At 35.5% G+C, this 26,945-nt stretch overlaps 1 protein-coding gene across 1 annotated transcript in view; it reads left to right on the top strand.

Moving 5' to 3' along the window:
• LOC148955253 (maltase 1-like) overlaps window positions 1–26,945 on the top strand; it is an 84,741-nt gene that overhangs the window by 4,043 nt on the left and 53,753 nt on the right. Inside the window, exon 2 of the mRNA XM_089101206.1 lies at window positions 22,198–22,294. Within this exon, the coding sequence (XP_088957332.1) occupies window positions 22,198–22,294 (97 nt within the window). The remainder of the gene's footprint in view (window positions 1–22,197; window positions 22,295–26,945) is intronic.

Raw genomic sequence — 26,945 nt, 5'->3', positions numbered from 1 at the left:
AAAACGTGCAACCATTATTTATTAAATGCATTCATTTAGTTATAGGTTATGAATTTAAGGCTGAAAAATTATGCTATTCATTTACTCCAATTATATAACTGCAGTATAGAACAGTGAAATGTAAATCAACATTAATATATAAAAGAGTATAATAAAATAATCAGTACATGGTAATACTTACTTTTAGAGATGGAAATGGATAAAAAAAAAATTCAAATCTGCAAGCATGTGTTTATCTTAATAACATTTCTAGTTGTTGTTGTTTGTTTGTAGCACTCCTGGGCAAGCTGCCCATTGTGCATGTCTCCATGATTTCATCGGAGCCTTTAGGGATGAAAGTTAATCCACGTCAAAATTTCAGCTGTCCAGCAGTTGTACTGTCATGACCGGGGGTCAAATAATTTAAAAAAAGCCATCTGGCTTTTTTCACTGTGGTTTGGGTGGGGTTTTGAATAATCTCAAGGCAAAAAAAACAAACAATAAGCCAATATCAGGCTGTATTCAACTCTGTCCAATGGTGTCACAAATGGGCCTCCATATTTACAATTCAAACACAACTGGCTGATATGGCAATTTAAACTGATGAGCTTGGCTTGCAATAGATACACATACTCATACATATATCTTACATATCACTAATTTACATGTACAATAATAAAATAATGTGCAATAATATTTATATATACAATTATTAAAACAAATTACAGCTCTAAGTGTAGTTTAGTATCTTCAATAAAACGGCTTAGTACTTCCACGTATTTTTTCCTAGCCCATGGTGGTGCCTGTGCATGGCCCAGGATACTCCTGAGTATGAATGCACCAAAACACTTTAGACACGCTTTTTTTAGTGACAATCTCTATGTTTCATACTTTTTACAATGCATTAAAATATGTCTGACGTCCTCTTCTACATTGCAGACCTCACATACTGGGGAGTCTACTGACTTCCTTTTAAATAATTCACTCCTAATTCTAGAATGGCCTGTTCTGAGCCTGAATATACTGATAGCCAGGTGTCTGACTGGGTGACATAGATCAGGAGGTGGGGTACCATAATCATACAAATCAAGGATCCGGTTCTGAGACCTTTGACCAAATGCCTCTTTCTCCTTCTTCTTTAGCAACTTATCATAATAACATAAAAAATTAGTCACTGAATACTGACAAGCTAATTTCTCCCCATACCTAGTACCCCACTGTGCCAGCTTATCCGCCTGTTTATTTCCCCTAATTCCAACATGTGCTGGTACCCATGTTGCTACAATCTCATACTTGGCTGTCATTAGTTTTAGCGGTATATTTTCCAAGAGCAGCACTGATTTTCTTGCTGGCCTATGGCGATACATCAAATAATTCAGCACTGAAAGTGAGTCACTACATATCAAATATTTGCCTACTGGCAACGCACTTGCTATAAATTCAAACGCTTTCAATACTGCATATAACTCTAATGAAAATATTGACAACTTCTCTGTTACTTTAAGAGACAGTGCGTGACTGAGCCCAAGGGCCACAACCGCAGCCCCGCCCCCAGTGGCAAAGCATAATCCATCAGTGAATACCATTCTATGCCCAGTCTGTGTCCACTGGTCTGCCCATTCATGCCACCTAGCTCTTGCCATCTCTGGTGGTTCCTCTGGGCTACCCCTTGAGAATGGGGGTAGCGCTATATTTGACTTTATACATGTACTAGAAGCTGAACCTACCTCATCACTAACATCAGGAGTTGGGATAGGAGCAGCTGTTTCAGAGATGTGTTTCACCATTCGACAGTATGGTGGAATTAATTTTGGTTGGAATCTTTGGTTCTGATCATATGTTTCAATAAGTTCTTTGAAGATAATATTATTTGAGATCAATATCATTCCGTGAAAAATATTGTGCTTCTAATTTCTTCATTCTAGTTTCTAATGTTGTCAGTCCTAATTCACAATATATTGCGGGTAGGGGGGTTGATTTTAGGCATTCAAGAGTTTTCCTCAGTATACAGTGCAGGGCTGTATCCAGTTTTTTCAGGAGTTTGGCAGGTGCTTCTCGGTATAGGAGGCAGCCATAATCCAGCTTACTTATTACAACTGCTCTCACAAGCTGGGTGGCAACAGAGAAAGGGGCTCCTTTCTTAGATAAGTAAATAGCATTAACAAAGTTGGATCTGCTCTTGAGGTTTCCGATTAAATAATTCACATGGTGAGTCCATGAGAGTGAAGTGTCAAAAGTCACCCCAAGGTAGCGGAACTTTTCAACTGCTGGGACAGAAGTGCCATTTATTGAGAGCCTTGGCGTTGAATGAATCTTTGTCCTTGTGAAGAGGAGCACTGCTGACTTAGCAGGAGAGAATTCCATGTTGTTGACAGTTGCCCATAAACCAAGATAATCAAGACCCTTCTGGACAGCAGCTTGCAGGGCATGCTTATCCCTTGATGCTGCAACAAGTGCAATATCATCAGCATACAAATACAGTTTGCATCCCAGAATATGTTCAAAACTAATATCACTGCAGTAAATAAGGAAGAGGAGTGGGCTTAGTACCCCCCCTTGAGGTACTCCCACATCTGGCTTTGTTCTTGATGGAGATTTACTCTCCCCCATATGGATCTCCAGTTCCCGGCCTCTCAAGTAATCTTCTATCCACATCCTCAGTTCTAGGGAGATTTGGGAAGACTGTAGCTTTCCCATCAGGTTATCCACACTAACCCTATCAAAAGCAGCCCTCATATCCAAGAAGGCTGCTAGTGTCTCCTTACCCTGCTTGAAGCCAGATTTTATCTGGTGTTCTAACCTTAGAAGTGCATCTGTGGTTCCTCTATTAGGGAGAAAACCAAATTGTTCATGTTGGAGTGAAATTGGTAGTTCTGGGAGGATTCTTAACTTAACAAGGTGTTCCATAAGTTTGCAGAGGCATGATGTGAGGGCTATAGGTCTGTAGGAGGCTGGAAGTTTTGGGTCCTTTCCTGTCTTCAATATAGGGATTACTGTGGCCTTCTTCCACTTCTTTGGGACTGTTGATGTTGCAGCAGACTTGTTGAACAAAGCTGTAATGATCTCAACGGTTTTGGGGCTAAGATTCCTTAACATTTGATTGTGTATCAAGTCAGGTCCCATTGCACCTGATTTCAGTCTCTTAGCTTGCTGAATAGCTTCTGATGCAGTAAAAGGCTCAAAAGGTATGTTATAGTTGGTAGAGTGTGTCTTTTGGTGATGTCTTGCATTTTCTGGTGCTTGTTCAGTGGACTGGTCTAGTAGAACATTGAATTTTTCCTGGGTTGAGGTAACTGGGATACCATTTCTCAGGAGGACTGGGGGTTCCTTCCTTGTTTTCTTTTCCCCACAAATGCTTGGAAATTTCACCACAGGTCTCTAATGGAAGTTGATTTTTGGAACTTTGTCTCAATTAGAGAGGTCCAGCTTGCAGTTGTTTCTTGGATTATGGTCTGGCGGAGTTTTGCTAACTTTTTATTCAGTTCAATGCGGTTTTCAATACTAGGGTTCCGCTTGACCTTGTTCTCAGCTTGTCTCTTCTCAGTGTGGGCTTTTTGGCATGTTGAATTCCATCCAGGGATTGAGTTGAGCTTTTTTTCCTTAAATTTCTTAAAACCAAATACCTTCTGACCTGCACTGATTAGGGTGTTGGTGATTGTGTCTGTCAGTTCATCTGTAGTCATGGCAGCTGTATCTTGGATTTTGTTAAGCTGCTGGTCAACTTCATATCTCCAGGCTGGCCACATCTCTTCTTTAAAGTTCCATAGTTTCAATTCTTGTACTTGGTATGTGTTCCTATGCTCCTCAAGCATGTGAAAGGTAGTTAGCACTGGATAGTGATCTGATGAGAAAGTGTCTGGGATTCTAATGCTGAAGTCAGTTTCTAGTAGCGCTCTTAGGTGCTATTGCATGTAACAGCACATTTAACCGACAAAAATTTTTAAGATGGCAGCACAAAACAAGGTGGTCAAAGGTACATGCCAGTCAGAGGTACAACAGTTTTCCCTGCTACTACTACTTCTATTGCAACTACTTATAAGACCAAGAGCATTAAAATGAAAATCTCAATAATATATGAATATAAAGGTTATCAAAAGGACAAACCAGCTATGTCATAACAATGGTGTGTTGTATTAAGTTGAAACTTCTAGGACTTGATGAGACTGAAGTTCAACTGACCAACTGGCAATACGTTAATACTAGTGTTGCTACTAGTACTACCGCTGTTACTATTAATACTGCTATTAGTGATTTCAGTACTGCTACTGTGACTACTATTACAGTTATGCCAAAGGGTATGTAGATGAAATTTTCAGGGAATTTTGATCGGGGAAGGTGAACTGGATCACAATACTCCGTCTGTAAGCACGGTGTCTAAAGAACGTAACAGAAATATTTTAGGAACAGCTTGGTGTGTGAAGTTGAAACTAATAGGGCTTGTTTTGGGGGGATTTTGAACTAACCATAAGAAAATCTTTGTATCCTAACGCTACTGCTTCTACTCATACTACTGCTACCTCTACTATTATTACTATTCTACTACTACTACTGTCGCTAAAGCTAAGGCTACTACTATTAATTCTGCTGCTACAGCTATTACTGCTGGTAATACTGCTGCTTCTACTAAAACTAAGGGTATTACGGCAAAAATTTTGGAAAATATTGAAGTTGTATGGAGCTAAATCCTAACACACTATGCCCACACAGTTTGTCAAGAGGACGTATCAGAAATGCTTCAGGAGGGGTTGATGGTATTAATTTGAAACTTTTAGCGTGTGTTGATGGGGATGTTGCAGAAACCAAAAGTGCTATGCACATACTGCTACTAATGCTGCTACTACGCAAGCTAAGAGTATTAGGGTGAAGCTTTCAAGGGATATTTAGGTGGATGTTAAACTAAATGAAAACGAGGTATTAGCATTTAGATAAAAGCTGACAAAGCAATATCTCAAGAACGGCTCACATTATTAAGTTAGTTCCGTCAGGCTAGTTCAAAATCCACCACAACTTACCCTTTAAGGGTAAGTTTTGATGGATTTTGAACGAGCCAGAAGGAATTATTTGTATACTATTAATGCAGCCACAACAGTTACATTAACTTATGACAGTATGTACCTATCGGTATTAAAGTGAAACGTTTAGGAAGCATTTAGGAGGAGTTTCAATTCAACGAAAACATTATATGCATGCAGGTTTTCAAAAGGGCACATAGGTAATATAATAGCCAGCACCGCTCTATAATAGCTAAAAATATTATTGAAACTTTCAAAGGAGTTAATATGATGGGAAATTAAAAGTTCTTGTGCCCTTTTTAGAAGGCAAAAGAGATTGGAGGAAAAGTAGCCCTCCTTTCAAGCCCATTCATTTTCCAAACACATCCAGTCAAAATTTTTAGACAGCCATTTTTTTCAGCATAGTAGAACGGTCCAGTACGTAGTGTGTATGTGCACAGTTTCAAACTTACATGAAAACTTACATTGAATTGCGCAATATGTTATGAAGGACAAGTTTCTTACATAATTTCTACTTCGTAATATATATGGTATACATGTCTTTTAGGGTAAATCCGGGTCAGAAAACCAGTGTGTCTTGTTTTTAGATGTTAATATATTCAGTTATTTTTTTGTATATATTCAAGTTTCAAATTATAATTTTATACAGTTTGAATAGTTCATTTATTCTATCAATATCTATATTTTACAATCATTTACATTGATAGAGATATGGAATCTTCTAAGCGACTTCTGGTGAGTAAAATTTTCTTATATTATATAATAAAAAAAGAAATCTATTTTTTGTCTCGCCATTAAGTTAAGGAAGAATTTCCTTTGCCTTCCTTACTTACGCCTTTTTCACCGTGCTGTTAGCTCTTTTAAAAAGCTTCCTATGTTAATTTAAAAATACCTATATTTCAATTTTAGTAAGCATTCAAAAAAAAAGAGAGGTGTGTTCACTTTGATTTTGTCTCATTGTGTATGAAAAATGAAAACATATTTTTCATATTATTTTCTGAACATATGGCAGGTCGCCCCCCTAATCAATATCATGCTCTTTACACTAAAGCTGTTAGCGCTTTCAAAAAAGCTTCCTATTCTAATCAAAAAGTCCCTGTTTTTTTTTCTTCAAATTTCGGTAAATATTCAAAACAGGGCCAGTCAGTTTCGCTATAAAAATAATCAAATCGTTTTTCATCCTTTCCACCTGAAAAAAGGTGTTAATATTCAAACAGGACGGGTAGTTTCACCAATAAAATAATCAAATCACTACGTTCTTCTACCTGTAAGAGGATGTTTTCTCACTATCTGATTAAGAAGAGCATGTTTACAAATTTGTTGGCTAAAAATGGCTTTCTCAAAATTGAGTTATGAATTAACTTACGAATTAACTTACATAACGAAACTTCTATATTTATATGATTTTATCACATGTATTAAGGAGTTTACCCCCTAGTCAATACCTCGCTCTTTACGCTAAAGTTCGAATTTTGTTCAAATCACGAACTCTTTAATCACAAAGGCCGTTTAATTAGAATATATACCTCTTTTTAAAGTGCTAAAAAAAAAAAAAAAAAAATTAGCGTAAAGGGACGAGATATTGAATAGAGGGCGACCCCATTCATATAATTAATAATTTTTTGGTTTAGGTTATGTCGGAGTCTTCCTTCTTCCTTTTTTCTGTGATTTTAAGTATTTCACAATTTAGGTATATAAAAAGTTTTAAAACCTATGCATATAAAAAAAAAATCTAATGGTCAACTTTTTGTGTTTGATACTATGGAATTGATGGGCCAAGTTCCCTCCATTAATATTCTGAATAAGTAAAAATTGAAGTAGCTAATTAAATTGTGTCATTTTAGAATGTTGTTGATCAACCATCGCAGCAAAAACGCGCAAAATTGGATGAAACTCTGGATAACACTGAGACGGGATTAATTGAATCATTGAATGCAAAAAGATTAACTGTAATTCGTCTCGCACCCCATTCCAAAGCAGAGAAGTAATCTGGCAACCTAGCTATTATTATCGACGTAAGTTTTAAACAGATATTCTAAAAATATTTTAATAATTTAGTAAATCGACTCCTTATATGCATGCGGTGAATAATGCTATTTCATGATTGACATGTAAAAAAGTTGCGGCACAATATAACTGAATTAGCATGCATATATTTAGGCTAATGAGATACAGGAACCTTCAGGGTGTTACAAATTTTATAGGCCTGTATACAATTCAAAAATTACCAGTTTTATTGGAACTCAAACATCGTCTGCGGAACATGTACTCGCCTTGTTTTACCAGTTTTAATGGATTTAAGCTATTACTAAAACCTTTATAAACACCAACTTTGGGGAAAATCAACGCTACCAGTGGAATAGCAAATAAAATATATAAATATGAAATAAAATCCTGATTCATACAGTCTTGAGCATCCTCAAATTCAATGAGGAAGATTATTCTAGTTGATTTGTACACACACATGTCACGTGTGTGGAGATCTATTTACTTCTTAGAAGATGGGGGAGGGAGATTAGAAGTGTGGATCTAGATCCTGAATTTGGACCAAATTTTGAATGCAGGAAGTTCAAACTGGACCACAACAGCTCATTATGTTATTTTTATTATTATAAGACAATTTCAATTAAATACACGAGAATATTCAAAGCAAAAGAAGATATTGAACTGAAATCTAACGAGACCTAAGTCTCGAAATGTCATTTTTTATTTTATTATTAAAAAATTTAAATCAAATAAACGAGAATATTCAAAACGTCAAAAACCTTGGCTATTCTAATTTTAAAAGGTTATCTCCAATACGTAAATAAAGAAATAATAATAAATGTTGCGTTTAATGTTCTATTAACGGTAATTGGTTAAAAACCAATTACCGTTTAACTAGGTTTAGGTAGAGATATTATAGGTCAGAGATATTAAAATGTTAATCTCCCCCCACCCCCGACCATTGTTTTAAATTTCTCTGCTCCCCTCAGAGATAGCTGAATATAATGCATTTTTTTTTATTAGCAAAGAAAGCACTCTTTTGCGTCTTTCTGAACTTTCTGTTTGAGGGGGTGGAGGCAAGTATTTAGTTTAAATAATTCTAGGAGGAATTGAGTTTTGAGGATTGGGTGAAAAAATGAACATGTTTTTTTTTTTAACTTTATAAAATAATGATTATTTCACATAGAAAATAAAACCTTTTTTCTATAGGTTAATGAATTAGCCTTTTCGACATTTTTCAACACCGTAAAAGTGTATGTCAGAGATATTAAAATGTTGATCTCCCCCCACCCCCGCTCTGACAAGTATTTAGTTTAAATAATTCTAGGAGGAATTGAGTTTTGAGGATGGGGTGAAAAAATGAAGAAAGCACTCTTTTGCGTCTTTCTGAACTTTCTGTGGGAGGGGGGTGGAGGCAAGTATTTAGTTTAAATAATTCTAGGAGGAATTGAGTTTTGAGGATGGGGTGAAAAAATTAACATGTTTTTTTTTTAACTTGATAAAATAATGGTTATTTCACATAGAAAATAAAACCATTTTTCTATAGGTTAATGAATTAGCCTTTTCGACATTTTTCAACACCGTAAGAGTGTATGTCAGAGATATTAAAATGTTAATCTTCCCCACCACCACTCTGACAAGTAATTAGTTTAAATAATTCTAGGAGGAATTGAGTTTTGAGGATGGGGTGAAAAAATGAACATGTTTTTTTTTAACTTGATAAAATAATGGTTATTTCACATAGAAAATAAAACCTTTTTTCTATAGGTTAATGAATTAGCCTTTTCGACATTTTTCAACACCGTAAAAGTGTATGTCAGAGATATTAAAATGTTAATCTCCCCCACCCCCGACCATTGTTTTAAATTTCTCTTCTCCCCTCAGAGATAGCTGAATATAATGCATTTTTTTTATTAGCAAATAAAGCACTCTTTTGCGTCTTTCTGAACTTTCTGTGGGCGGGGGATGGAGGCAAGTTTTTAGTTTAAATAATTCTAGTAGGAATTGAGTTTTGAGGATGGGATGAAAAAATGAACATGTTTTTTTTAACTTTATAAAATAATGGTTATTTCACATAGAAAATAAAACCTTTTTTCTATAGGTTAATGAATTAGCCTTTTCGACATTTTTCAACACCGTAAAAGTATATGTCCGAGATATTAAAATGTTAATCCCCCCACCACCACTCTGACAAGTATTTAGTTTAAATAATTCTAGGAGGATTTGAGTTTTGAGGATGGGGTGAAAAAATGAACATGTTTTTTTTTTAAACTTGATAAAATAATGGTTATTTCACATAGAAAATAAAACCTTTTTTCTATAGGTTAATGAATTAGCCTTTTAGACAATTTTCAACACCGTAAAAGTGTATGTCAGAGATATTAAAATGTTAATCTCCCCCCGACACCACTCTGACAAGTGTTTAGTTTAAATAATTCTAGGAGGAATTGAGTTTTGAGGATGGGGATGAAAAAATTAACATATTTTATTTTTAACTTTATAAAATAATGGTTTTTTCACATAGAAGATAAAACCTTTTTTCTGTAGGTTAATGAATTAGCCTTTTCGACATTTTTCAACATCGTAAAAGTATATGTCAGAGATATTAAAATGTTAATCCCCCCACCCCCGACCATTGTTTTAAATTTCTCGGCTCCCCTCAGAGATAGCTGAATATAATGCATTTTTTTATTAGCAAAGAAAGCACTCTTTTGCGTCTTTCTGAACTTTCTGTGGGAAGGGGGTGGAGGCAAGTATTTAGTCTAAATAATTCTAGGAGGAATTGAGTTTTGAGGATGGGATGAAAAAATGAACATGTTTTTTTTTTAACTTTATAAAATAATGGTTATTTCACATAGAAAATAAAACCTTTGTTCTATAGGTTAATGAATTATCCTTCTCGACATTCTTCAACATCGTAAAAGTGTATGTCAGAGATATTGAAATGTTAATCTCCCCCCACCACCACTCTGACAAGTATTTAGTTTAAATAATTCTAGGAGGAATTGAGTTTTGAGGATGGGGTGAAAAAATGAACATGTTTTTTTTAACTTGATAAAATAATGGTTATTTCACATAGAAAATAGAACCTTTTTTCTATAGGTTAATGAATTAGCCTTTTCGACACTTTTCAACACCGTAAAAGTGTATGTCAGAGATATTAAAATGTTAATCTCCCCCCAACACCACTCTGACAAGTGTTTAGTTTAAATAATTCTAGGAGGAATTGAGTTTTGAGGATGGGATGAAAAAATGATCATGTTTTTTTTTAACTCTATAAAATAATGGTTATTTCACATAGAAAATAAAACCTTTTTTCTATAGGTTAATGAATTAGCCTTTTCGACCCTTTTCAACATCGTAAAAGTCTATATCAGAGATATTGAAATGTTAATCTCACCTCACCCCCGACCATTGTTTTAAATTTCTATGCTCCCCTCAGAGATAGCTAAATATATTGCATTTTTTTTATTGGCAAAGAAAGCACTGTTTTGCGTCTCTGTGAATTTTCTGTGGGAGGGGGGTGGAGGAACGTGGTTAGCCTAAAGTGTTCTAAGAGGAATTGAGTTTTGATGATGAGGTGTAAAAATTAACGTGTTTTTTTAAACTTGATAAAATAATGTTTATTTAACATAGAAAATAAAACCTTTTTTATATAGTTTAATGAGTTAGACTTCTAGCCATTTTTCAACACCGTAAAAGTGTATGTCCGAGATATTCAAATGTTAATCTCCCCCCACAACCACTCTGACAAGTATTTAGTTTAAATAATTCTAGGAGGAATTGAGTTTTGAGGATGGGGTGAAAAAATGAACATGTTTTTTTTTTTTAACTTGATAAAATAATGGTTATTTCACATTGAAAATAAAACCTTTTTTCTATAGGTTAATGAATTAGCCTTTTCGACATTTTTCAACACCGTAAAAGTGTATGTCAGAGACATTAAAATGTTAATCTCCCCCCACCCCCGACCATTGTTTTAAATTTCTCTGCTCCCCTCAAAGATAGATGAATATAATGCATTTTTTTTATTGGCAAAAAAAGAACTATTTAGTGTTTTTCTAACATTTCTGTGGGAGGGGGGCGTAGGAAAGTATTTTGTTTAAATAATTCTAAAATTAATTGAATTTTGAGTAGGTGATGAAAAATGAACATGTTTTTTTTTTTATTTATATAATAATGGTTATTTCACATAGAAAATAAAACTTTTTTTTCTGTAGGTTAATGAATTGGTCCTTTCGAAATTTTTCAACATTGTAAAAGTGTATGTAATAGATTTATGTTTGCGTGTGGGTGTTTGTGTGTGTGTGCGTGTGTGTGTGTCTCTGTGTGTCTGTAAGTGTGTGCGCATGTGTGAGTGTGTGCGCATGTGTGTGTGTGTGTGTGTGTGCGAGCGGTGCACGCACCACGTCTACTAGATAAGTCATGAAATAATACTTATTTCACATAGAAAATAAAACCTTTTTTCTACAGATTAATGATATAGCACCACCATTGAGTGATGAGACATCAGCATTTACTGGACCAATTCTTTCACCACCAGCGGAGTTCAGTGATGAACCTACATTAGTTCTAGAGAATATGGAATGGCATAGGGGTTTCCTTAATGATGTTTTTGGGGGAATGGCTAGCCTAGACGACTTAACCTATGATATTGACATGCTTGATGATCCAAAGTGGGCAGATAGTTTTATGCGTGAGTATTTAAGGGATGTTACTAGTGGATCTGAAACCGGGTCCTCATAACGAAATTCCAATGCTGGACAATACAGACTGGCTTGATCAATTGTCGCCAAAAACCTTGGAGTATGTACTATCAGGCTTAGGGGACCTCATGCCATCTCCAACCAATGTTATTGGACAGACTGGGAGTGGTGGTTTTATTGACAATTCTGTGTCACCCCCCACCATTCCGCTTAATGATATAGCTAGTACTAGTAGCAGTAGTACAACAAAAACAACAAAACCAGTATCCCCTCTTCCAGATTTTTTTTCTATCGAACTCTGCCTTGCATCACACAAAGGTCTACAGCACCAATTTCGGTGATCCCTTCAACTCTCTAGTGTCGGGGGATATAATAACAGATCCCTCGGCCATTACACATTCATATACTGATAAGATTCGAGCCATTCTTGAACAACAAATGGGGGTGTGGGGAGTGGGGGTCAGTTTAAAAGCATCAATAACACTAAAAATATTTTTTTTTAAATGAAAATGCGGGTGAGATGTATTCAAAGTACTTGCACACAGAGATGTTGGCAATTCGCCCTCATTTATAAAATTATGGGGTGTTTTTTATAATTTGGGCTAATAGTATTCAAAGTAAGTAGGAAAATTATAACGAGGGGGGTAGTGGATCTGTGGTTTTATTTAATGAAAGTTCAAATGTTAATATATGTAGGTTTTAAAAGGATTTCATTGTAAGAGGTGGTGGGGCTGGGGAGAGGGCTACAATTTTAAAGTATCATTCAGATTTAGAGGGTTGTAGGGGGATACAACGAATCTGTTTTGATACGAAGCTACAGTGCTTCAAGTATGCATTTTTAATTGCAGCATATAGACCACTTCAAATAGATGCATCTAAGAAAAAAATGGATAAAATGGCAGTTAATGGTAGGGAGGGTTCAAAGTTCCCAAAAGTAGATTTTAATTGTTTAAATGGTCAATTTCCCGTGACACTAAAAGGAATAGATATTTTGAGCGGGCTAATGCACATTTAAAGATTGGTGTCACGGTGTTAGAGTATGAAACAGAATTTGAAGAGGGTCAGTGTTCCGATAAGAAGGGTGTATTATTTCCAGTGCGAGCTCCTTCAATTGAATCAGTAGAACATTGGGTTTGGCTTCTATATACCCCACCCACAGACTCCGATTCAATTGGTCATTTCAATCCAATTACCGATATCAGTAGGGTCCTAAATGAGGGTAAACATTGGGGTGATGTGTGTTTTTACTGTCCTGTATGTCTCTCAACATTTCGCTCTGATTTAAAATAAAAGAATCACATGAGACACTGTAAACGACATGCATACTAGGCTGTGGAGACGGTAAGCGGAGATAGAGCGATCTTACGTTTAAAAAATTTTCAAAACACGCTCCTGCAGAGCAATAAGATCGCTTTGGACTGCGAAACTAAACTGACAGACGTGTAACACACACCACCACGTGTGTGTTACACACGTGGCACAGCAGCTTCCCCCAGCTTCCCCCTGTGTTACACAGCTTCCCCCTCCTCAAACAGCGCTTCCCCGATGATGAAATGTATGATTTATTAAATTGTAAGGGTATATATACATATGATTATTACAACTCTGGCTCGAGGCTAGATGAGGTGTCACTACCGCCAAATTAAGCTTTTTACAATTCTCTTACTGAGTGTGAGTGCACCACTAGCGACTACAAATTTGCTAAGAGGGTTTGGGCAAAGGGCGGTTGTAAAAATGGGTGGGATTACTGTAAACTATACTTGGCCAGTGACGTACTCACTCTTCTGAACATTGTGTGCAAAAATACGGATAAAATCTATGTGGAATTTGGGTTGGATTTTGTTATTATTTTTCCACTCCTCATTTGGTGATGGACTTGATACTTAAAATCAGCAAAGAAGAAATAGGTCTGATCGCCGATGTGGAGTGGAAAAATAATAACCTAAATCCAACCCAAATTCCCCATAGATTTTATCCGTATTTTTGCACACAATATCCAGAAGAGTGAGTACGTCACTGGCCAAGTATAGTTTACAGTAATCCCACTCATTTTTACATCCGCCCTTTGCCCAAACCCTCTTAGCAAATTCGTAGTCGCTAGTGGTGCACTCACTCTCAGTAAGAGAACTGTAAAAAGCTTCAATGGGTGGTAATGACACCTCATCTAGCCTCGAGCCAGAGTTGTAATAATCATATGGATATATACCCTAATATATTACTATCTAATACATTTCATCATCGGCGAAACGCTGTTTGAGGAGGGGGAAGCTGTCGAAATTGTCAATTTTTTTTACCTGAATGAATTGACTTGAGGATATGGGGAAGAAGCTGAAAGAGTCTAAAAAACAGATTTTATTCAGGCACGTGTTATCCTTGTCAACTATTTTCCACATGAATTCTAGCAGCAGTAGCTTCTGTGATGATTTGAGCATTATATTATATGAAAAAAACCATCTATCCATGCGTCATCCACAACACCACCCCTGACAATGCGGGCCAACGCCGGTAGAATAATCTTTAAGTCGTAATTGGAATTGTGTATAAAAAGAGGTATGAAATATTGTTTTCTAACGTTTAAATTGAATGACTGGTGTGTTACCCCTCTAAAGTTACTCCCCCCCAATGTAATTTCCTGCCACAAATGATCATGGTCGATAACCTTCCTCCTCCCCCCAGTCCCAACACCATCATAAAAGTCCCCCGTGCCAACCCAACACATTTTACGATTTTTAATGGCCACTATGTCATCTGGTGATAGGAGCATAGGATAGTTTGTATAAAGAAGGCGCGAAATTGCACCGTTCACTGTTTTGATTAGACTGACCAATGCCGAGTGCATGCAGTCTTCACCGTCACCCAACATCTCAACTACATCCAGCACTTGCATGGTATTATTGGAATCTCGTTGCGTGTGAGCGTAAGAGACCCCTATGGCTTCATGTATTTTAACACGATTTGAATTTGACGGATCGCACACGTCTGTCAGTTTAGCTTCGCAGTCCAAAGCGATCTTATTGCTCTGCAGGAACGTGTTTTGAAAATTTTTAAAACGTAAGATCACTCTATCTCCGTTTTCAGTCTTCGCAGCCTGGAATCCGTTACGCTTACAGTGTTTTGTATCATTCATTAACTTTAAATCATAGCAACATCTTGACAGACATGTTAGAATGCAAGAAAACGCACCACCCCGATGTTTACCCTCACTTAGAACCCTACTAATATCCGTAATTAGATTGAAACGATCAATTGAATCGGAGTCTGTGGGTGGAGTGTATAGAAGCCACACCTAATGTTCTACTGATTCAATTGAAGGAGCTCGCACTGGAAATAATACACCCTTCTTATCGGAACGCTGACCCTCTTCAAATTCTGTTTCATACTCTAACACCGTGACACCAATCCTTAAATGTGCATTAGGCCAATCAAAATATCTATTTCTTCTAGTGCCACGGGAAATCGACCATTTACACAATTAAAATTTACTTTTGGGACCTTTGAACCCTCCATCCCATTAACTGCCATTTCATACAACTTTTTCTAAGAGGCAGGTTTTCGAAGTGGTCGCTATGCGGCAATTAAATACGTATACCTGAAACACTGCAACGTCGTATCAAAATTGATTCGTTGTCTCCCCCTAATTCCCTGTAAATCTAAATAATGTTTTAAAATTATAGCCCTCTCCCCAGCCCCAACACCTCTTAAAACAAAATACTTTTTAAATCTACAAATATTAACATTTAAACTTTCAATAGATAGAACCACAGATCCACTCCCACTCTCAGTATAATTTCACTACGTACATTGAATATTATTAACCCAATTTAGAAAAACCACCCCGTAATTTGATAAATTCGGACGAATTGCCAACATCTCTGTGTGCAAGTACTTTGAATACATCTCACCCGCATTTTCATTTAAAAAAATATTTTTAGTGCTATTGATGCTTTTAAACTGACCCCCACTCCCCAAACCCCCATCTGTTGTTCAAGAATGGCTCGAATCTTATCAGTATATGAATGTGTAATGGCCGAGGGATCTGTTATTATATCCCCCGACACTAGAGAGTTGAAGGGATCACCGAAATTGGCGCTGTAGACCTTTGTGTGATGCAAGGCAGAGTTGGATAGAAAAAAATCTGGAAGAGGGGATACTGGTGTTGTTGTTGTTGTATTACTACTAGTACTAGCTATATCATTAAGCGGAATGGTGGGGGGTGACACAGAATTATCAATAACACCACCTCTCCCAGTCTGTCCAATAACATTGATTAGAGATGGCATGAGGTCCCCTAAGCCTGATACAACATATTCCAAGGTGTTTTGGGACGATTGATCGAGCCAGCCTGTATTGTCCTGTGCCGGAATTTCGTTATGAGGACCCGGTTCAGATGCACTAGTAACATCCCCTAAATGCTCACGCATAAAACTATCTGCCCACTCCGGATCCTCAAGAATGTCAATATCACAGGTTAAGTCGTCTAGGCTAGCCATTTCCCCAAAAACATCATTAAGGAAACCCCTATGCCATTCCATATTCTCTAGAACTAATGTGGGTTCATCACTGAACTCTGTTGGTGATGAAAGAATTGGTCCCGTAAATGCTGATCTCTGATCCCTCAATGGTGGTGCTATATCATTAATCTATAGAAAAATGGTTTTATTTTCTATGTGAAATAAGCATTAATTCATGAATTATAGATTAGACATGGTGCGTGCACTGCTCACACACACACACACACATGCACACACACTTACACATGCACCCACACTTACAGGCACACACACACACACACACACACACACATCTCTGACATACACTTTTACGATGTTGAAAAATGTCGAAAAGACCAATTCATTAACCTATAGAAAAAAAGGTTTTATTTTCTATGTGAAATAACCATTATTCTATAAAGTTAAAAGAAAAACATGTTCATTTTTTCACCCCATCCTCAAAACTCAATTCCTCCTAGAATTATTTAAACTAAATACTTTCCTCCACCCCCCTCCCACAGAAAGTTTAGAAAGACACAAAAGAGTGCTTTCTTTGCTAATAAAAAAATGCATTATATTCAGCTATCTCTGAGGGGAGCAGAGAAATTTAAAACAATAGTCGGGGGTGGGGGGAGATTAACATTTCAATATCTCTTACATACACTTTTACGGTGTTGAAAAATGTCGAAAAGGCTAATTCATTAACCTATAGAAAAAAGGTTTTATTTTCTATGTGAAATAACCATTATTTTATCAAGTTAAAAAAAACAGGTTCATTTTTTCACCCCATCCTCAAAACTCAATTCCTCCTAGAATTATTTAAACTAAATACTTGTCAGAGTGGTGGTGGGGGGAGATTAACATTTCAATATCTCTGACATACACTTTTACGGTGTTGAAAAATGTCGAAAAGGCTAATTCATTAACCTATAGAAAAAAGGTTTTATTTTCTATGTGAAATAACCATTATTTTATCAAGTTAAAAAAAAACATGATCATTTTTTCATCCCATCCTCAAAACTCAATTCCTCCTAGAATTATTTAAACTAAATACTTGCCTCCACCCCTCTCCCACAGAAAGTTCAGAAAGACGCAAAAGAGTGCTTTCTTCATTTTTTCACCCCATCCTCAAAATTTAATGCCTCCTAGAATCATTTAAACTAAATACTTGTCAGCGCGGGGGGGGGGAGAGATTAAAATTTTAATGTCTCTGACATACTCTCTTACAGTGTTGAAAAATTTCGAAAAGGCTAATTCAATAACGTATAGAAAAAAGCTTCTATTTTCTATGTTAAACAACAATAATTTTATCAAGTTAAAAAAAAAAACATGTTCATTTTCACCCAATCCTAAAAACTCAATTCCTCCTAGAATTATTTAAACTAAATACTTGCCTCCACCCCCCACCCACACAAAGTAAAGAAATACGAAAAATAGTGCTTTATTTGCTAATAAAAAAAATGCAGTATATTCATCTATCTCTGAGGGGGGCAGAGAAATTTAAAACAATGGTCGGGGGTGGGGGGAGATTAACATTTTAATATCTCTGACCTATAATATCTCTACTTTAACCTAGTTAAACGGTAATTGGTTTGGTTAATAGAACATTAAACGCAACATTTATTATTATTTCTTTATTTACATATTGGAATTAACATTTTAAAATTAGAATAGCCAAGGCTTATGATGTTTTGAATATTCTCGTTTATTTGATTGAAATTGTTTAATTATAAAATAAAATAATGACCTTTCGAGATTTAGGTCTCGTTAGATTTCAGTTCAATGTCTTCTTTTGTTTTGAATATTCTCGTGTATTTAATTGAAATTGTTTTATAATAATAAAAATAACATAATGAGCTGTTGAGGTCCAGTTTGAACTTCCTGCATTCAAAATTTGGTCCAAATTCAGGATCTAGATCCACACTTCTAATCCCCCTCCCCCATCTTATAAGAAGTAAATAGATCTCCACACACGTGACATGTGTGTGTACAAATCAACTAGAATAATCTTACTCATTGAATTTGAGGATGCTCAAGGCTGTATGAATCAGGATTTTATTTCATATTTATATATTTTATTTGGTATTCCACTGGTAGCGTTGATTTTCACCAAAGTTGATGTTTATAAAGGTTTTAGTAATAGCTTAAAACCATTAAAACTGGTAAAACAAGGCGAGTACATGTTCTGCAGACGATGTTTGAGTTCCAATTAAACTGGTAATTTTTGAATTGTATACAGGCCTATAAAATTTGTAACACCCTGAAGGTTCCTGTATCTCATTAGCCTAAATATATGCATACTAATTCAGTTATATTGTGACGCAAATTTTTTACATGTCAATCATGAAATAGCATTATTCACCGCATGCATATAAGGAGTCGGTTTACTAAATTATTAAAATATTTTTAGAATATCTGTTTAAAACTTACGTCGATAATCACAGCTAGGTTGCCAGATTCCTTCTCTGCTTTGGAATGGGGTGCGAGACGAATTACAGTTGATCTTTTTGCATTCAATGATTCAATTAATCCCGTCTCAGTGTTATCCAGAGTTTCATCCAATTTTGCGCGTTTTTGCTGCGATGGTTGATCAACAACATTCTAAAATGACACAATTTAATTAGCTACTTCAATTTTTACTTATTCAGAATATTAATGGAGGGCACTGGGCGTATCAATTCCATAGTACCAAACACAAAAAGTTGACAATTATAGATTTTTTTTTATATGCATAGCTTTTAAAACTTTTTATATACCTAAATTGCGAAATACTTAAAATCACAGAAAAAAGGAAGAAGGAAGACTCCGACATAACCTAAACCAAAAAATTATTAAGTATATGAATGGGGTCGCCCTCTAGTCAATATCTCACCCCTTTACGCTAATTTTTTTTTTTTTTTTTTAGCACTTTCAAAAGAGGTATCTATTCTAATTAACCGGCCTTTGTGATTCAAGAGTTCGTGATTTGAACAAAATTTGAACTTTAGCGTAAAGAGCGAGGTATTGACTAGAGGGTAAACTCCTTAATACATGTGATAAAAACATATAAATATAGAAGTTTCGTTATGTAAGTTAATTCGTAAGTTAATTCATAACTCAATTTTGAGAAAGCCATTTTTAGCCAACAAATTTGTAAACATACTCTTCTTAATCAGATAGTGAGAAAACATCCCTTTACAGGTAGAAGAACGTATTTTTTGATTATTTTATTGGTGAAACTACCCGTCCTGTTTGAATATTAACACCTTTTTTCAGGTGGAAAGGATGAAAAACGATTTGATTATTTTTATAGCGAAACTGACTGGCCCTGTTTTGAATATTTACCGAAATTTGAAGAAAAAAGTACAGGGACTTTTTGATTAGAATAGGAAGCTTTTTTGAAAGCGCTAACAGCTTTAGTGTAAAGAGCATGATATTGAGGAGAGGGGCGACCTTTCATATCTGCCGAAACTAATATGCAAATTCTATTTTAATTTTTCATATACAATGAGCCAAAATCAAAGTGAACCTGCCTCTCTTTTTTTTTGAATGTTTACTAAAATTGAAACACATGGACTGTTTAATTAACATATGAAGCTTTTTAAAAGAGCTAACAGCACGGTGAAAAAGGCGTAAGTAAGGAAGGCAAAGGAAATTCTTCCTTAACTTAATGGCGAGACAAAAAATAGATTTCTTTTTTTATTATATAATATAAGAAAATTTTACTCACCAGAAGTCGCTTAGAAGATTCCATATCTCTATCAATGTAAATGATTGTAAAATATAGATATTGATAGAATGAATGAACTATTCAAACTGTATAAAATAATAATTTGAAACTTGAATATATACCAAAAAATAACTGAATATATTAACATCTAAAAACAAGACACACTGTTTTTCTGACCCGGATTTACCCTAAAAGACATATATACCATATATATTACGAAGTAGAAATTATGTAAGAAACTTGTCCTTCATAACATATTGCGCAATTCAATGTAAGTTTTCATGTAAGTTTGAAACTGTGCACATATACACTACTCCAGTAACTATGTCTCTAGAGATATGGGATATGTCAATACCCACAATTATGCAATTGGTTTATTTTGCTTAAAAACTAAAGGTTGCTTTAAAACTAAATCAAAAGGCACTGTGTTTAGGGTTGCCTTTAAGACACCCAAGTAATATATCGAGAATGCCTGGGGTTATTAAGTTGAAACTTTCGGGGCCACTACTATTGCTACTTCTGCTCTTATAATTTCAACACTTCAAAAGAGTATAAGTATGGTTCTCAAAGAGCAGACATAGAATTTGCTGGGAATTGTATTAAGTTCTTTTTTCAGGTCAATTAGAGGAAGTATAAAATTAAATTAAAAGTCAGCATTAAAAATTTTTTAAAAAGTTTCTATAAAATACAAATAGCAAGCCAAACTATGCATTCTTATAAAAAAAAAGGCCGAAAAGATATAAAATATTTTTTTCCCATGGAAACGACTGTGTCAATTAAAAAACAACAGAAATTTATTTGAAAAGCTTTTTCCACAAAAAAAGTTTATCAAAGAAAAGTAAAGAGCTCCATTAAACCAAAAACGAGCAGCAATTAAGTCGAATGGTATTCCAAGCGTAAAACTACCACAAATTACCATCGATAATTAAATGAATCCCAAGAAAAACAGAAATTACAATAAATAACCGAGTGAAATTCAAGTCGAGCAAAAATTACCATGAGTAGGGCTGACATCCCCAATGCGTTCTCAAGACCAGAACATAATTTGCACTTCACTGAAAAAAAAAAATGACCGTAGATTGTCAGTTGAATATACATATAGGCCTACTTATATTGATGCCGTAAAGTTTCAATAATTATTTATTTATTAAATAAAAAAAAGTGAAAACACTCAAAATGAATTTTTTTTTTTAAACCTGAGAGAAAGGGTTGTAAAGGCCTGCTAAAAAATATTCCCGGAGTGCACCTATTCAGATTTTGATATCCCTTCAGTCTTTCGAAAAAGAACACCGCTTCCCTATGCCTTATGATAACAGGGTGATGCTAATGGCCGATCAAAGCAAGAGGGCTCAAACGTATTTTCTTTTCTTTTCAAACATTAGGTTTTCCTAAAGAATTTATGAGTCGGAGGCTTGGTCATAAGGCATACTTAAATGCAGTAATCAGATGCTCTTCTTCTTTCTTTATGTTCAAACAAAGTAAATGAATAAATAGGAAATATGTAACTGGCGTGTTTTTATTTTAAACTTCTACTTTGCACAATAAGCTACTGATATTAAAATCAAAGGAGGGAAAGAGTGTGGACCTGAGAGTCTGATTTTGGTCCTTTCAAACATACAGATTAAAAATCGATAAAATGAAAGTTCAAAATAGGGATAAAATCTTTTTTAATTGACAGTATATAATATATTTCACAAAAAATACCAGATATTTCGGTCACATATGCAGTGACCGTCATCAGTAGTAAAAAGGTTAGTAGTAAAAGTTATCTACGTCAGATTAAAAATCGTTGCACAACTATATTTTCAATAAGCTGTAGCATGCACACATCTTTATTAAAATGCATCTATGACCTCTGCTTTACATAGACTGTATGCAAAATTTCAAGCCTCAAACCCTTGGACTGCACTTTATTTTACTCTCGGAGGCAAGTTTGTTTTCATCTATTAACCGTGCTAATCAAAAAGACTATTTTGACATTTAGATGCGATGTCGTAGAGCTTGGGAGCTCCTCGGGGCTAAAGTGGTGTTGAAGTTTACCTAGGTGGCCCTCAGTTTGGTTGTGACTCTTAAAAAAGGGCTCGAACTTTTAGTTTGCGATCAAATGAGCCTTGTCTCATGTTTCTGTGGCCATCTTTTCTATGACGAAGTCCGGAATAACTAAGCATTGAAGTCTATGACGAAGCCCGGAAAAACCAAGCATTGAAGACTCGTCGTTCTCTTCCAAGTTCACACTATTTCGTTGACAATGATAAGTATTCTTTGAACACAGGGCTCTAATTAAAATGCAACCTAACTCCTTTTTGTCATTGCAGGCGCAAGACTTAAATTGGTGGCAAACTGGTGCAGTCTACCAGATATATCCCCGTTCTTTTCAAGATTCTGACGGAGACGGAGTTGGTGATTTAAAAGGTTAGAAATTGACGCTATTAACAACAAAATTAGCATTCATAATAAATGATTTCTTCAATGTTTGTGTACGAGAATAAAGATGTACAGTCAGCTAGTGAAAGTTCCAAGCTTTTTAACCACCTGATGAATGATGTCTCACATTGTAAGCCTAGAAAAAATTCGAGCTCCTCTAGTAAGAACCGTGAATTATGGTATCGACTACGACCCATGGATTATATTTAATTCATAGCATAGGGGTAATGCCTATTGAATTGAACCTTCTACAGGGGCAAAAAAAAATCCTAGACAGTAAATGTAGCTTTTGAGCAGTTTTCTCGTATGAATTTTGCCAGCCCATATGTTAATTTGGCTGATAAAAGCATACTTTGAACCCCCCAGGGATGTAAGATCTTTACAGATCATAATAACACAACTATAAGCCTAGTTCTTAATCCCCAGCAAGGCTGGATGGAGCAGGATGTCCCTTTCTGGCAAATATGATTGCGGAAAGAAAATATAGATCCCCCTTCTTCCTCTTCTCCAGAGATTCAATCAAGCTTGGGTCCTGAAAAGGCAAAACTACGACATTAACTGTTACTTTTAACTATGTTCAGTTGAAATGTGACAGACCCTTTCAAAAGGTATACTAGAGTTTATCTATATCTCATCAAGTTTGGTTAAAACTGAACTGCCTCTTCTGGTAAATGTACAGACAACAAAAGATTAAAGTCGCCCTCTCCATATGGAGTTCATATCGTGTTTAGACCTCAAAAAGGCATAGCGTAGAAATCAGCAATCACTTTCCACGGAGTGTGGTTGAAATCTGGCTGCCTGTTCCATTAAACGTCGCAAATGTGCAAATTTAACCCCCCATCCCTTCCTTCTCTATTACCCAGAAGAGTAGGATCCACTTAGAAACCCAAAAAAGTACAATTGGGACACTGATTCTTCCCCCCCCCCCCATTAAATTTTATTTATTTCTTGTGACCTATTACGGTGATGTCATGAGGAAAAGGGTGGACGAAATCCCAGCCTTTACAAAGGCTGGATCAGGCACGGACCCCAGAAAGGCAGCATCGGGACAATTCGTCTACTCTTGCTTTCTAATATCTTTGATTGAGATTCTGCAACCCATTCTTTCAGATGTCTCGATTATATGGATTAAGGAATACTACTCGTCTATAGAGACTGTATTGCACCCTGGTGCCAAAAAGTGCAGCAAAGACACTATTATGACTTGCCACCAAGTTTGACTGCGATTCGATGCCCCTTTATGGTCCACATGCTGACGAAAATAACTTAGAACCCCCCCCCCATTCCATTTCTATCAGAGAGGTGTGAATGAGCTCGTACTCCAAAAAGACACAACTATGTCACTAGCTCTTACTCGCCATCAAGTTTGGTTGATATCCGATTATCCCTTCTGAAACATACCATGACAATGAAAGATTATGGCTACCCTTACTTTTCCCCAACCCAGCAGACTTGGTTTCTGACATTAAAAAGTCGGAAACAGAACATTAATATTACTTTTCACTAAGTTTAGTTAAGATAAACGAACTTTCAGTTAAATCAAACAGTTCGTGGTAACGAACTGTAAGTAAGGAGCGACCCGGCTCAATGGTAACCGAAACTCTAGAAAACGGGTTTTTGATACCAATAGATATATCAAAAGAATCAGATTTCAATGCTGATTTCAAATATATAACTTTCATCAAGTTTAGAGCTACCCATCAAAAGTTACGCGCCTGAGAAAATTTGGCTGATTTTCAAAAAAAGGGGGAAAGACCCCTAAAAGTTATAGAACCTTAATGAAAATCACACCATCATATTCAGCGTATCAGATAACCCTACTGTATTGGTTTAAAGCTCCTATAAAAAAAAATGGTTTTTTTTGATTTTTTTTCCCGAATAAAGCACACGGATGCGTGTTTATTTGTTTGTTTGTTTTTTTTTTTTTTTTTTTTTTTTTTTTACCCAGGGGTTTGAATATAGACCCCTTGGTTCTAGAAAATATTGAGTTGGGGCATTGGAAAGGAAATTAAAATTTCTAGTGCCCTTTTTAAGTGACCAAAAAAAATGGAGGGCAAGTAGGCCCCCTCCCACGCTCATTTTTTTCCCAAAGTCACCCGATCAAAATTTTAAGATAGCCATTTTGTTCAGCATGGTCGAAAATATGATAAAAATGTCTTTTAGGATGACTTGATCCCCCAAAGTCCCCAGGTGGAGGGCTGAAAGTTATGAACTTTACTCAATGTTAACATATAGCATTGGTTATTGGGAATTATACAGACTTTTTCAGAGGAGATTTTTTCTGGTATGTGGGGGAAGGAGAGGGTCGGGGGCTATATGGAAGGGACATCTTTCCATGAAGGAAGTTTTCATGGGGGAAGGGACATTGCTATGAAGGGGGCGCCGGATTTCCCAGCATTATTAAAGAAAAAGATCAGGAATTAAATAAAAAAAAAACAAGTTTTTCAACTGATCAACTGATTGTGATTAAGAGGTCATTTTTAAAGAACTGGAAAAAAAAATTCGAACTATAGTTTAAAGAGCAGGGTATTGACTAGGGGGCGAACCCCTAATATACGTGTTAAAAATTTATGAATATAGAAGTTCGTTACGTAAGTTAATTCTAAGTTACGTATATTTATTACTAATAAAAACGTTCGTAAATACAATTAAACAAGTTTCGAGAAAGCCATTTAACCAAATAATATGAAATTGTGTTTTAATTATTCATGTACGGTGAGCAACAATCAAAACCTGCATTAATTCAAAAACGTTCAAAAATTAAATAAAAAAAACAAGTTTTTTTAACTGAAAGTAAGGAACGACGTTAAAACTTAAAACGAACAGAAATTATTCCGTATATGAAGGGGGCTGTCCCCTCCTCAACGCCTCGCTCTTTACGCTAAAGTTTGACTTTCTCACAACTCTATTTTTTTAAACAATAAAAAAACTTTAGCGTAAAGAGCGAGGCGTTGAGGAGGGGACAGCCCCCTTCATATACGGAATAATTTCTGTTCGTTTTAAGTTTTAACGTCGTTCCTTACTTTCAGTTAAAAAAACTTGTTTTTTTTATTTAATGTCATAAAAACTCCTAGTCAGTGCGAGGTCAGACTACTTGAGTCCGACGTTAAACGATCCCTAAGAAGTTTTCTATTCAGTTAAGGCAGTTTTGTTTCTTGTTATAGTATTTAGCAGGTTAGGTAATAACAATTTCAATTATCTTTTCTGAAGAAAAAGGATTGGAAAAAGCTTAGAACTTTTCTTCTCCATTTCACAATCTCCAGGAAATGTTTTTTTTAATCTTCATCTCTTGTTGTGACCGAGTTATGGCTGCAGACTACTGATCAGAATAGAAAAAGAAAAACAAACAATGAAAATATTAATATTTCTCCACGATGCAATCACAAGATTGCCTAACATAAATTAAATGAAACTGGTTTTATTGCTATAACTAATAAGCAATTAATTGTAATGAAAAAATGTGTTGGTGTGGTATTAATAACTAATTTATAAATGCCTGTATTATCCAACTGACTGTTGATGCAAGATTAGATGCTGTTTAGAAACTGATGACACAGCATACTTATTTACCAGTTATAAATATTTGATTGATTTGGTGTGATTGAGCATGGCGCATGGGGTTATACTTCAATTTCTATGTTTATAATCATTCCATTACAAACGCTTAACATATTCATTGATTTACAGCAATTTCTTTAGCCTGCTTATGGAGTGGATGGGACTGTCATCAAAATTTCTAAATAATTTAAATCAGTGGAGTCAATTCACAAAATGTAGAAGACGGACGGCAAGACATTTTTGTATTTATTTTGATGACAATACAAAAACGGGCATTTCTCAAAATTTCGGTGGGGGGGGGGCATTTTCAATTTTTTTATGCATATCCAATAACATATCAGAATCTAAGAGAGGGTACTCAACCATTCCTCCCCCTCTCAATTGGTGCCTGTTGTCTAAATAACACCTTAGAAAGTAAACATTTAGAAAAAAGCACTTATCATAGGGGGGACAGATATAACTTGGTAAAGTCCCAAACGGATAGAGACTTGATACGTAATAGTTCTAAATCAACTTGAGTAGATTGTATCTATTGAATTCCGTGCCCTGGATAGCAATCTCCACGTTATTTTCATGCTCCTATAGGAAGTCCCTCCCATGCTATTTTAAGCGCTATGTCCCTTCCATTGTTATTCAATGGGACCTCTACACGTGATTAAACGCGTTATGAAACTATGTGCTATTTGCTAATGTCCTGTTGGTACCATTCCAAACGAGTGGGGATTCCCTGCCTGTTCCTAAACATTGCAAAAAAGATAATTATATGAACGGGGGATTCCCCGCACAAATTCATTTCAACTCAAAGTTTTTTTTTCAACCGGAGTGGGTTTTTTTTTTCGAGCTTTCCACTGTTTTTTAGGCCGCCCAAAAGAGAGCTTTTTAGAAAATATGAAATTAAAATCCGTATAAAAATTTAAATCATTGGAATTTAATCTTAATTATGTAGTAGCACATTGAGCAAAGCACACTGGACTTTATTAACTATGAAAGAATAGATATTTATATTTTCAATGTGAGTAAATCTTCATTCTTTATTTCCAAAAAAAAATCGTTTTACTAGTACATTCAAATTTAATGGGGA

This window comes from Artemia sp. Qi Xiang Cuo, chromosome 2 (assembly GCF_049724085.1).
Source record: "Artemia sp. Qi Xiang Cuo chromosome 2, ASM4972408v1, whole genome shotgun sequence".
NCBI lineage: Eukaryota > Metazoa > Arthropoda > Branchiopoda > Anostraca > Artemiidae > Artemia > Artemia sp. Qi Xiang Cuo.
This window is presented reverse-complemented; position numbering and strand designations above follow the sequence as displayed.